This window comes from Galeopterus variegatus, unplaced genomic scaffold (assembly GCF_000696425.1).
Source record: "Galeopterus variegatus unplaced genomic scaffold, G_variegatus-3.0.2 Scaffold2559, whole genome shotgun sequence".
NCBI lineage: Eukaryota > Metazoa > Chordata > Mammalia > Dermoptera > Cynocephalidae > Galeopterus > Galeopterus variegatus.
Window position 1 is genome coordinate 373,121 of NW_007728670.1, and position 12,708 is coordinate 385,828.

General features: G+C 39.8%; 1 protein-coding gene across 1 annotated transcript in view; it reads right to left on the reverse strand.

Annotated features, from left to right (window-relative positions):
• The window catches only part of INTS7 (integrator complex subunit 7), a gene marked incomplete at its 5' end in the record, with an annotated part of 48,764 nt that overhangs the window by 1,880 nt on the left and 34,176 nt on the right, over positions 1 to 12,708 (reverse strand). Inside the window, 3 exons of the mRNA XM_008582294.1 lie at positions 2,879 to 3,064; positions 4,501 to 4,599; positions 11,716 to 11,848. Of these exons, the coding sequence (XP_008580516.1) occupies positions 2,879 to 3,064; positions 4,501 to 4,599; positions 11,716 to 11,848 (418 nt within the window). The remainder of the gene's footprint in view (positions 1 to 2,878; positions 3,065 to 4,500; positions 4,600 to 11,715; positions 11,849 to 12,708) is intronic.

Sequence of the window (12,708 nt, forward strand, 5' to 3'; positions counted from 1 at the left end):
AGTAAATTTACGTTAGAGTTTTCTCCTAGTCTGATTTTATTTTATTTTATTTTATTTTATTTAAAAGATGACAGGTAAGGATTTGAACCCTTGATTTGGTGTGGTCAGCACCACGCTCTCCCAAGTGAGTGAACCGGCCATCCCTATACAGGGAACTGAACCCTGGGCCTTGGTGTTATAGCACCACACTCTTGCAAGTGAGCCACGGGCCGGCCCTTAGTCTGATTTTATATCACTCAAGTAATGTAGTGATTCCTTACTCCTTTAACAAATTAACTAACTTTAGAACTTGCTCATTGTTCACTTAATATTCAGAGTCTACTTCAGATTGGTTGCATATGTTATAAAACACACATTTATGGACTCATTCATTTATTTAGCCAGACACTCATGCCTTTGTCCTTCAAAGAATAGAATAAAATCTTCTGGTGTACCCTTACCTGTACCCAAGATGGAGCATGTCAAGAGAAAGACTCTGAGAATGCATATAAAGGTATACTTAATAGATATTTAACCAAACTGCTCTATGCTTACATGTGTATTTCTGTGGTATAATTAATTATAGGAGGATACTTCAAAAAAAACCCATGGAAAGATCCATATTATCTTTTAATTTTATTTTTCCATGAACTTTCTGAAGTGCCCTCATATAAATGTGCCCTGCAGCTTTGTGTCTCAATGAGCAGTTATCCTGGGGTCAGTTTCCCAGAGACATTTACATCAATTAACAGACTGTTACAATTAACAGACTGTTACATTAATAAACTGAAGGCACCAACCAATTTAAGATCTTAAAATTATTTACAGTATAGGTACTTTTTTTCACATTCCGCTTTTGTAGGGCTTTCATTTGTCTCAACAATTTGCCTACCAAAGAACTTCCTTTAAAAGATAAGAAACAGGCCTAGGTAACCTGATCATCCTGAATTGATGATTGCACTTTAAGTTGCAAATTCACTGAGTAATACTACAAAGCAATCACGTACTACATGGCTTATGATATCAGCTTCCTGACGGTTTTTGGCGGTTTGGATCAGAACCTTTGACCTTGGTGTTATAACACTATGCGCTAACCAAATGAGTAACTGGCCAGCCCAGCTTCCTGACTTTAATCAATGCCTCTTGAGAGGTAAGTCAACAAGCAGAAGACCAGTGCTCATAGGTTTGAATGTTTTTTTCTTAACAGTAGAAATTATTGGCTGGCCTGTGGCTCACTCAGGAGTGTGGTGCTGACAACACCAAGTTAAGATCCTCTTACCGGTCACCTTTAAAAAAAAAAAAAAAAAAAGTAGAAATTATTATATATGAGGAACAAAGAGAATCACAGTTAACTGTTGTTGCAAATTCAAAGAACAGAAGAGAGCCGCAGACAGGGATAAATTACATAAATTCTCATTAGAACCTTCTGTGGTAGCAGAGATTACCCAATCACAACAGTTTTACTCTAACTGGTACTCTAAATACAGTAAATGATTTTCTTTATCATCATTCACCAAATACTGAGCCGCTACATAAGGCACCATGCCTTGTGTCATGGAAGTCAAAAGAGAGGAAGAGACAAGAACAAAGTCTGAACCTTATCAGAGAGTGGACAGAGGGCCAAAGTAAGAAGACATTACTAAAGTAAAGAAAGTAATGACAAAACAACAAAAATCGAAAAAAAAAAAAAAAAGAAAGTAATGATAGCTTAAACCAGGAGAACTTCCCTTGGCTTTTTAGCCTAAAACTAATGAAAAGAATGAAATGCTCTCTTTTTATATCTTTACTGATACCCCCTTCCTTGCCAAGGAACCTCAGTTCAAACATGCCACTATAAACCTGGACACAACCAATCTGGGGCACTTGAACAACTTTGCTCATACAACTTTGGACTTGTTCCCTTGTTCCACTTACTGTGGCTGAAACACCAAGGAATTGGAAAGAGATGCCTAAAGAAAGAAACATTCCATATTTGGAACACTAATATTTCATGGGCACTGATTCAGCATCTTAGCTCTGGCTAACAAAATAAGCTTGATTTTAATTAATACGCACTCATGACTTCTCAAAGCAGCAAATCCCTAGGGTTACACCCTTAAGGAAAGATTTTATTTTATCTGACCGCTGTATGTCAATTCTAAATACTTAAAAAAAATACTAAAATAGAAAAAAAAATAGATGTGTGCTTTTGGGGGTGGGATGGGGTGTTAGGGAGATACTTATGCTCCACTCCTATGTATCCCTCCATGTGGGGGTACCATTCATTAGATTAACAGTACTAGCCTACAGGAGAGGAGGTGAGTCTTACTGACTGGTATGTTTCAGGGCAAGAGCCAGGCATGAGGGGCTAAGCACCTCCTCTTCCCCTCCTTTGGGCATCGACCATTCATTAGATTAACAGTACTAGCCTACAGGAGAGGAGGTGAGTCTTACTGACTGGTACGTTTCAGGGCAAGAGCCAGGCATGAGGGGCTAAGCACCTCCTCTTCCCCTCCTTTGGGCATCAGTTTGGACTCCTCCCTGCCATAAATTTTACAGGGGCAGGCTCTCATATGTACTGGCTGAAACTAGCTGGGAAAATTCAATTCAGAGGTACAAGGTTAGGAAGTCCTTGCTGCCAGGCACCTGGGTTAGGTTTTCCCACAGCTCTAACAGTAATAAAACTCACATTTTGATCTCTGTCTGCCTGGATGCTTTGTCTCTCTATTAACTGGTTCAGGCAAGAAAAAGAGAAGTATTGTTTATCATCCTCCTCAAGCCCCAATATGTGCTTTTAATTTATGTGCATCTTATCCTTTTGGAGGTGTAACTGCAGTCTGCTTAACCATGAAAAACACTAGAATATTTCCATCAATGTGTTAAAATCTGCATCACAATTTTGCCTCTTTTTCTAAATTACCTTGTAGTCTTGTCCGGATTTACTCTGTAATGTGGAAGAAACATTCAGACAGACAGACTGAATTTTGCGGAAGAGTCCTGGTTTAGATCCGTGCTGAACCACTCCCTCTACCTTCAGCGCCAGCTGCTGGTTATTCTGGACAGCGATAGGCTCTGCAGGGTTCCGGGGGGATGGTGACAGAGCAAGCTGGAATACCAACATTAAAATAAATGCCAACAACCAAGAGCAAGCATCCTTCCAACAAATATGTCTGTGCTTACCATTGATTTCACATGTGCATGCACCCCTCCACCTTCATGACCTGATAGATGGACCTTTCTATTCAAGCTTCCTTATCCCCAATTCCTCCTTTTAAATACCACTGTGCTTTTCACCTGAAATCTCAGTTCTGTTTGATGATAACAGAGTATCAGAGAATAGCGAAGGCACTGTTCTCCCAGTTTTTGTGGAGGGGCATTTTTTGGACAATGAATCACTTCCAGTAGAAAAATGCACTTTGTAAATTTTCAGGTCCAGCTGCTGTCTCTCTGGTATAGGTAATTTTTTTTTTTAAAGATACCGGTAAGGATTTGAACCCTTGACTTGGTGGTGTCAGCACCACGCTCTCCCAAGTGAGCTAACCGGCCAGTGGCGTTGGTGTTATCAGCACCACACTCTCCCAAGTGAACTACAGGCCGGCCCCCTGGTCTAGGTAATTTTGAACAGACTAAATTCAAACGCAAATGAACTTAAAATTCTAGGATTACTTATATAATGACGTTCCCATGGTATAAAAAAGTCAACTTCCACAAATAAACCAAATGACATTTTTAACCTCTCATTAGAATAGTTTTTCTTTAAAAATGTTATTAAAGTCCCAAATATATTTCAATTACACAAAGCTCAAGTCTTGCTAAATGAAAAGTTGGAAGAAATTTGGGTCTTTCTGATAATGTTGTTCAGCCATGAACTAATCAACCCTGGAGACATCCGGTCATGTCAGGTCATTTTGAAATGGAATGCTGTTATCGAGCAATCAAAAGTATTTGAATGGATGCAAAAATTCAGTGAAGACATTAACTGAAAAGGATTATCCAAGAAATCTCTCAGAAGTGGCAATTTCCCCTCCTCCCCAACAATTCCATTCTTTGAATCAAAAATATCTTTTGAATTTTGAGTGGCTTAAATATTTTAAAATACTAACTCTACCCACTGGCCACCTCCTCAGAACTTATTATTCAAAGGCAAAAGTGCTTTGGAGGTAGGACTGGTGATGTTTTACTGGACCTGACTCATTCTAGTTGGGTTTGAACAGGCTGATCAACATAGAATCAGCTCAAGATCCTTGTGGACTACTATGATAAAAACCACTAACTTATCCCTGGAGGTATGAGACAAGGAACAGAGCTCCAGATATCCAAATGCATTTGACAATGACAGTTAAAAAGGGAGAGGGGGTTTATTCCCAAAGCCCATTCCCTTTACCAAAGCATTTGAAAAAGGGAGAAAAGGCTTACAACTAAAGGCGGTAAATTTTATCACAACCAAAGGTAAGATACTGAAGTGTAGCTATGTCCCACTTACTCTTCAGAAGATAGCTGGTTTTTTAACCTACATTAACCTTAGTATTCTTCCTATATTACCTTGATGCTAGTAGACTGCAGTTTCTGGAAAAAATATCTCTGAAATGAAAGGGGAACTTTCAGCAAATCAATGATGGCATTGCAGAGGCATGCTGTATGCTGGGGGGGAAGAAAGAAACTAAATCAAATAAAAATAAATTTTCAATTTTCATCAAATACATTCAGGAAGAAGTTTAAAACTACAAATGCTCATATAGATTATTATGAAAGTATACTCCAAATCAGGAAACAGGCACAACATCCAGGAACTGTATATATCTACCAAATCATTCAAGTCAAGGGGTACAATTACACATTTTTACTTTATTTTGAAGTAAAATTACTTTACTTTACTTTATATTCAATAAAAAAATAACAGAAAGGAGAAAATCCACATTCCTTAAGGCCAAGCAATAGGCAAATTTCACATTTCTACAGAGCTTACAGCTACCAGACAACATATTATTATATAATTATTTTAGCTACTGAAATATGCTTATACAGTAACTATGATATGGCAGGGTATGTTAGAGTATGGTAAAAAAGCCAGAGTAGTGCACAGGTACCCAAGGCCTGACACCAGATCCCATTCAGAACTCAGCTTTGAGCTGGCTCACTCTTTCATCCCATCTCCACTACGTGGCTTTTCTATCCCTATGGCCGTGGGTCTCCAGAGAGTGAGCAATGGCGGAAACTTAACTAGAATCCAGATTAAAGATGACTATATAATCTACCTCTATGGAATTATTAAACCTTAACAAAATACCTTATTTCTAAAATCTATTTCGTAAAATTAACTGAGTTTTGAAAATCCCAGAATAACTGCAGAGGAATAGAAACATTACAGTGAATCTTTGGAGTCTTAGTGAAAGGGGTCATAGAATCAGAATTTAAGAGTTCAAAGATACTTTAAAGATTATCCAGTCCAATTCTCAATTTTGCTGAGGACACAGGTCACACAGACAGGTAATCAAACAGGCTGGGACTAGAACCTAGGTTGCCTAACTCTTCAGTGATTTTTTTCTATTTCACCAATGATTTCCAAACTTAATAGGAAAAAATTAAAGCATCATCAGAAGACTCATAACTTCGGGTGACCCAGAACTATTCCTGCTTGGTCTGCTATCCCCTCCTCAGTCTACTGCTGTCTCACCCTCCTCCCACCCCCACGCAAGACACCACAGGGTGAAAACCACTGCACTGTACAGTTTGCTGCCTGCCCTTCTAAGCTCCTGCTTCCAAGCAGGGTGCCACCTAGTTGACCATGCTATACAAAACATGGCTTCAAAAAGTTGGGCATTACAGCTAAAAACCAAAAAAATCCATTCCTTAACGGTTTCAGGCAGTTGAACATTTTGTGCCCAATAGACTCAGAGTACAAATGATATTACTGGTCCAGTCTATTACTGGAGGATAACCACAACACAGATTTAAAGACATTGGTTGTATTTCATCACGCTTAACTGCTAAAGCAGCACTATTCATCTTCCTGCAACAAGAAATCCGGGAAGCATCTGCAGGAACATCCTACTTGCAGTGGAACCTTTGACACTACAAGAGTGTATATGGAGAGAAACATCTTTAAACGGTGGACTTAGAGGACCACATGTGACTTCAGACTGTTTCTGGGCAGAAAGCCACCATGTTGCCTTTTAAAAGAATGGATGCATATTTTGTAATCCCCCATTGGGAAAGCCTGGACTGCCTCTGAGGTCACTAGCTCCATGACACATCTGCACTGGTATGTTGGTAGCAGATTATTTTCAAAGTAACAGTCTGGAGATGTGAAATTACATATCGTGATTAGTAGTAAACCAGGAGGAGGACTAACACTCTCTTACTTGCCAAATCCAACAGATACTTTTCTTTGTATTTTCTGGCACTTCTGTGGCACCTGATAATGCTCTTCTTCCATAAAATTCCATTTAATAGTGCCTACACTCTATTTTTTGATTCTTCCTTTCTCGATCTTCTTTCCTAAGATCTTCTTTTCTTTGTTCCTTAAATGGTGAAGTTATTCTCAGTCATCTTCTCTTCTCAATCCTTAACGTTCTTCCTGGGCAATTCTCTCTGCTTCTATGACTATAAGAATCTCTATGCTCATGACGACCTTTCATGCATCCCAAGCCATCTCCTTCTTCCAACCCCAGACTTATTTATTTTCCATAAGACAGCCACATGTTTGAAAAATGAAAAGTGAAACCTTCATAATCTTCTACCACCCCTGTTCTACTGTCTGTCTCAGTAAAGGATCTTTCATATGTATCTGTTCTTCTCATTCCTACTGCCATTTTATTAATTTGGCCCTTCCTTTGGATTACTACAAAAGTCTCAAAACCACTCTTCTTTCCTCTAATTTCATGCCTTCCAAGCCATTACTTGTTCTGCTTCTATATAACAATAATATACAATCTTGTATCTTAAGCACTTCTCTCCCCACCCATTTAAAATTCCTAAAAAACCCCCCAGTGCCTATAGGAGAAAGTCCAACTTCTTAAAACTGTGTTCAAAGCCTTTTGTCATCTGGCCTCTGTCTACCTCTCTAGTCTCATCTTTCTCTCACCTGTATGTCACACTGAAGCAAAAACAAAAGCTTTTTCCAGAAGGCACCATGCTATTTCATGCCTCTGCTTTTGAACATGTTGTTCTCTGCTTGAGATTCCCTACCCCGCCTTATCTCTCTGGAAAACTCATATGCCAAGACATCTCTCTGAATTGCACCCGCACTCTATCTTCCCTATCCTTTGACACAAATTGCTCATTTTCTTTTTTGTGCTACATCTCAAACTAGTGCAGAACTCTATTACTGCACATATACCATATTGTGTCTATTTGTTTACAAATTCTTTCTTCTAAGGCTATGGAAAACCTGAGGGAAGACCCTGTGTCTTTGTCATTGTTCTGTTTCTAGAATCCAATAAATACTTGCTGAACTGAATTTGGGGGCTCAGGAAGTATCAAATCCATGAAATACAATTTGGAAAGGAAGAAAAGGGAACTAACATTTACTAACCACTCACATGCCAGGCACTGTGCTAGGCAATATGCATTATTTTATTTAAACTTCACAGTAATCCTATGAGGTATTTTTTTCCATTTCATATTGTATCAGTCCATTTCAGTTGCTTATAACAAAATACACGGAACTGTATTTATAAAATACATGGAACTGTATTTATAAAGAAAACAAAATTTATTGCTTATGGTTTCTGAGGCTAAGTCCAAAGTCTAGGGAACACAGCTGGTTAAGGTCTTGGTGGTGGTGAAAGTGACAGCAGGGATCACACTGAGAAAATGGAGGAGTGGAGAGACAGACAAACTCCTCTCTTCTTTTAAAGATCTCAGAACCATACCCTTGACCACCATTTTTAATCCATTCACTACTACACAGTCCTACAATCTAATCACCTTTTCAGGGCTCCACCTTTCAATTACCATAATAGGATTTCCCACCCTCTTAACAGTCACAGTGGGGGCCAAGTTTCTAATACATGAAACTTGGGGGACACAACTCAAGCCTTCAGTGAGTTTTGGGGGGACATAATTCAATCCACTACATTCCATCCCTCGCCCCCCAAACTCATGTCCTTTTCACATGCAAATACTTTCATCTCATCCCCAAAGTGTTAACTTGTTTTAACTCAAAAGTCCAAAGTTCAAAGTCCCATCCGTTAAATCAAAACAAGTACCTACTTCCAAGACACAATGGTGGGACAAGAATAGGGTAAATATTCCCATTCAAAAAGGGAGAAATAGGCCAACAGAAAGGGTTAACAGGTCCTAAACAAGTCTGACACCAAGCAGGGCCTGCATTAAACCTCAAAGCTGGCCAATCAGTTACTTTGAGTCCATGTTCCACGTCCTCTGCACACTGGTGTGTGGGTTGGGTCCCCAAGTCCTCAGGCAGTTCCACTTCTATGGCTTGGTCCCAGGTGATGCTTTAGCTCTTGCAGGCTGGTGTTGCTCACTGGTAGATCCACAGGTTTGGGTCTTCATGGCAGTCCCATTCTCATGGCTCCAATAGGCATGGCACCAATGGGGTTTCTCTGCTGAAACTCTGACCCCATGTTTCTGCTCAGCATTGCTCTAGTGAAGACTCTATGTGGTGAATTCACACCCTGTGACAGATCTCTTCCTGGGTCCCCAGACTTTTCCATACATCCTTTGAAATCGGGGTGGAGGCTCCCAAGCCTTCCCAGCTCTGGCATTCTGTGAGGCCTGCAGACCTAACAGCACATGGATGCTACCAAGGCTTCTGGCTTGTATTTTCCAAAGCTGCAGGCCCAGCCACACTATGGGCCAATTTAGCCACATCTGGAGCAGCCAAAGCAGGTGGGGTGCTGGTGCTGGAAGCAGCATCCTGAGGTGGTCCTGAGAAGCGAGTCCATGAAGGGCACCTGAGGCCTGTTCCTCAAGACCATTCTGCCTCTCTAGTCCTTTGGGCCTGAAATGGAAGGGTTGGTCCCAGAGGCTTCTGCGATGCCTTTAGGGCCTTTCCCCCCTTCTCTTGATAATCCCTTTCTTTTGTACTAATTTCTTAGCACAACTGTAATTTTCTTCTGAAAATACTCTCTGCTTCTCTATCACATGGCCAGGCTGCAAATTTTCTAAATCTTTATGCTTTGCTTTCCTTTTAAATTCTGGCTTTACATCTTACCTTTTCTGCCATAACTCAGCATAAGCTGTTACAAGTAGTCATGCAGCGTCCTGAATGCTTTGCTGCTTAGAAATTTCTTCCACCAAATACTCTGGTTCACAGCTCTTAAGTTCCAACTTTCACAAAGTCCTAGGGCATGGACATAGTGCAGCCAAGTTCCTTGCCAGTTCACAACAAGGCTGATCTTCATCTAGTTTCCGAAAAACTCCTTATTTCTGAGACCACCTTAGAATGGTCTTTACAGTCCATATTTCCATAAGCATTCCAGTCACTACCATTTAACCAATCTCTAAAATATTCCAAACTTTCCCTGGTTTTCTTGTCTACTAAACTTTCACCAGCATCTAGGCTTTTTCTAGTCTGTTCCTCCAAATCCTTCCAGTCCCTTCTCAACACCCTGTTCCAAAGCCGTTTCCACATTTTCAAGTATTTGTTATAAGCAACACCCCACTTCTCGGGTACCAATTTTCTGTATTAGTCCATTTCTGTTGCTTATAACAAAATACATGAAACTGCGTATTTTATAAAGAAAACAAAATTTATTGCTTACAGTTTCTGAGGCTGGGAAGTCCAAAGTCCAAAGAACACAGCTATTGAAAGACCCTTGGGTAGCAACAGTGATGGCAGGGATCACGTTGCAGAAATGGAGGAAAAGAGAGAGAGCAGACAGACTCTCCTCTCTCTTCTAAAAAGCCCTCAGAACCATGCCCCTGACCACCATTTTTAATCAATTCACTATGGCATGGTCCTACAATCTAATCCCCTCTTCAAGGCTCCACCTTTCAATTACCATAATAGGATTTCCCACCCTCTTAACAGTCACAGTGGGGGCCAAGTTTCTATCACATGAAACTTGGGGGACACAATTCAAACTTCAGTGAGTTTTGGGAGGACTCAATTCAATCCACTACAGACATAATAGGATGTTAAGTAATTTGTCAAAAGTCACAGAGCTACTAGTGGCAGAGCCAGATTTTGAACTTAGTTCTGAATGAACCTAAGTCTCTTTTCTCAGTATTGTCTCTCCTCCTGGGCAGAAACTTCCTACCCATTCTCTCCATTATATTCAATGGATTCAACTTCATCAAAATGAACGTAGGGTTTGGATCCCCATTCCAGCTAGCTACCAAAAAAAAAAAAAAAGAATTTACTGTTTGGGATCTATTTAATTTCTTAGGGTGGTGATTAGAGTAATATGAAAATAATCAGCCTTACACAGATGTGTGTATGATAGTATTCATAATACCCCTTAGCAGTCAATCTCAGTGTCAAACAGCTGTGTCAATTCAATTCGGAAAACACTATTGACAATTTTATATGGAAAGCAGTATATCAAGGAGAGTACTCATCCTTAAATCTAATCTAACTCTTAAATAACACATCCTGCCAATTTCTTCTAAAACACTTGATAAAGGGTGAGAGTACGCAATGAGAAGAGCAATAGCCAGGAGAGAGCTACAGAGAATTCCAGCATCTCATGTGTGGGCAAGAGAAGGGAAACTGTCTAAGGTGTAAAGTTCAAAGACTGGGAATTATGGACTGAATGTCTGTGTTCTCCAAAAATTTATATGTTGAAGCCTTAATCCCAATGTGATGGTGCTTGGAGGTGGGGTCCCCATGATGGGATTAGTATACTTAAGGAAGAAGGGATACCAGAGTGCTCTTTCTCTCCCTACCACGTAAGGACCCAGCTAGAAGGTGGCCATCAGAAAGCCAGGAAGAGAGGCTTCAGGATAAACCAAACCTGTAGACACCTTGATCTTGAACTTCAAGCTTCAAAAACCAGGAGAAATAAATGTCTGTTGGTTAAGCCACCCAGTCTATGGTATTCTGTTATAACGGTCTGAGCAGAGACACTGGGGAATAGGCAGACAGGGAGAAGAAAATCTGGGTGAGAGTCTGTCAGTCTGTTCTGTGACTGGGAAGTCATGAAAGAAGATTTAATAAAGAGTGAGTACTGAACAATGCAAAAGGTGGCAGAGACTCAGAAGGCTAAAGGTTGAAAAGTATACTAAAATATATTAATGTCATCACTTGGAAGGAATTGATTTTTACCAGTCAGACAACAAGCCCAGTTCTGTTTCAATTGGCCAGTGATTCTCAATCCTGGCAGCATGACAGAATCACCTAGGAGCTTTTAAAAATACTAATGCCTTGGCCTCAATTCCAGAGATTCACAGTTAATTGGTCTGTGGTGGGGTCTGGATATTGATGTATTTTATAAAAACCTCCGAAAGTGATTCTAATGTGTAACCAGGGTTGAGAACTACTGCAACTTCAGTTAAATTGTTAAAAAAAAATAAAAAGAAAAGAAATTTTTATCTGCATTCTATAGAGCAGATTTTACATGTTAATGTGGCTATGTAGCAGCTAGAGATGTGCTAGCTAATTGCTTTCATGGATTATTTCACTTAATCCTCACCATGATGCTATGAGGTAGGTACTATATTAACACTGTCTTATAGATTAAAAAAACAGGTACAGAGAGGCTAACTTGTTGAGCTTACAGAATTAAGTGCCAGAGATGAATAAAAAAACCCACTTGCAAATAAAAACTCAATAAAGCAAATGCCACTTGCCATATAAGAAACAGGGGTATATTTCCGATTAAGTGATTCCACTTCGTCCAAGACATGATTATATACAGACATCATTCTTCTCTCATATTCACTATCAGCGTGGGCTCCTCCAGCAGATCCATATTCCTGGAAACTGAAGTAAAAATCAGTATCAATTAATCAACCAAAACAGTAACTATTTTAATGCCTAGATGTGCCAAGCACTTTCCACACATTCTCATTTAATTTTTATTTTATTTTATTTATTTTATTATTATTTTTTTTAAATTTTATTTTATTTTATTTTTTTTAAAGATGACCGGTAAGGGGATCTCAACCCTTGGCTTGGTGTTGTCAGCACCATGCTCAGCCAGTGAGCAAACCGGCCATCCCTATATGGGATCCGAACCCGCGGCCCTGGTGTTATCAGCACTGCACTCTACCGAGTGAGCCACGGGCCGGCCCCCTCATTTAATTTTTAAAATAATAGTTATTTCCATTTACAGATTGGGAAACTGAGGCTTGGAGAGGTGTAGTGGATTGAATTATGCCCCCCCAAAACACCCTGAAGCTTGAATTGTGTCCCACAAGTTTTATGTATTAGAAACTTAGCTTCCACTGTGACTGTTAAGAGGGTGGGAAATCCTATTATGGTAGTTTGAAGGTAGAGCCATAAAAAGGTGATTGGATTGTAGGATCATGCAGTAGTGAATGGATTAAAAATGGGGGTCAGGGGCGTGGTTCTGAGGGCTTTAAAAGAAGAGGAGAGTCTCCCTCTTTCTGCTCTCTCTGCTTCCACCATCTTGTGATGTGAGACCACTGGGTCACTGTTGCCACCACCAGATGGACTTCGGACTTAGCCTCAGAAACTGTAATTAGTAAATTTCATTTTCTTTACTAATTTTTACCCAGTTCCAAGTATTTTGTTATAAGCAACATAAATGGACTAATACAAGAGGTTAAGTAATTTACCTGCAGTCATATAACTATTAAGTAGTAAGCTGGAATTGAAAC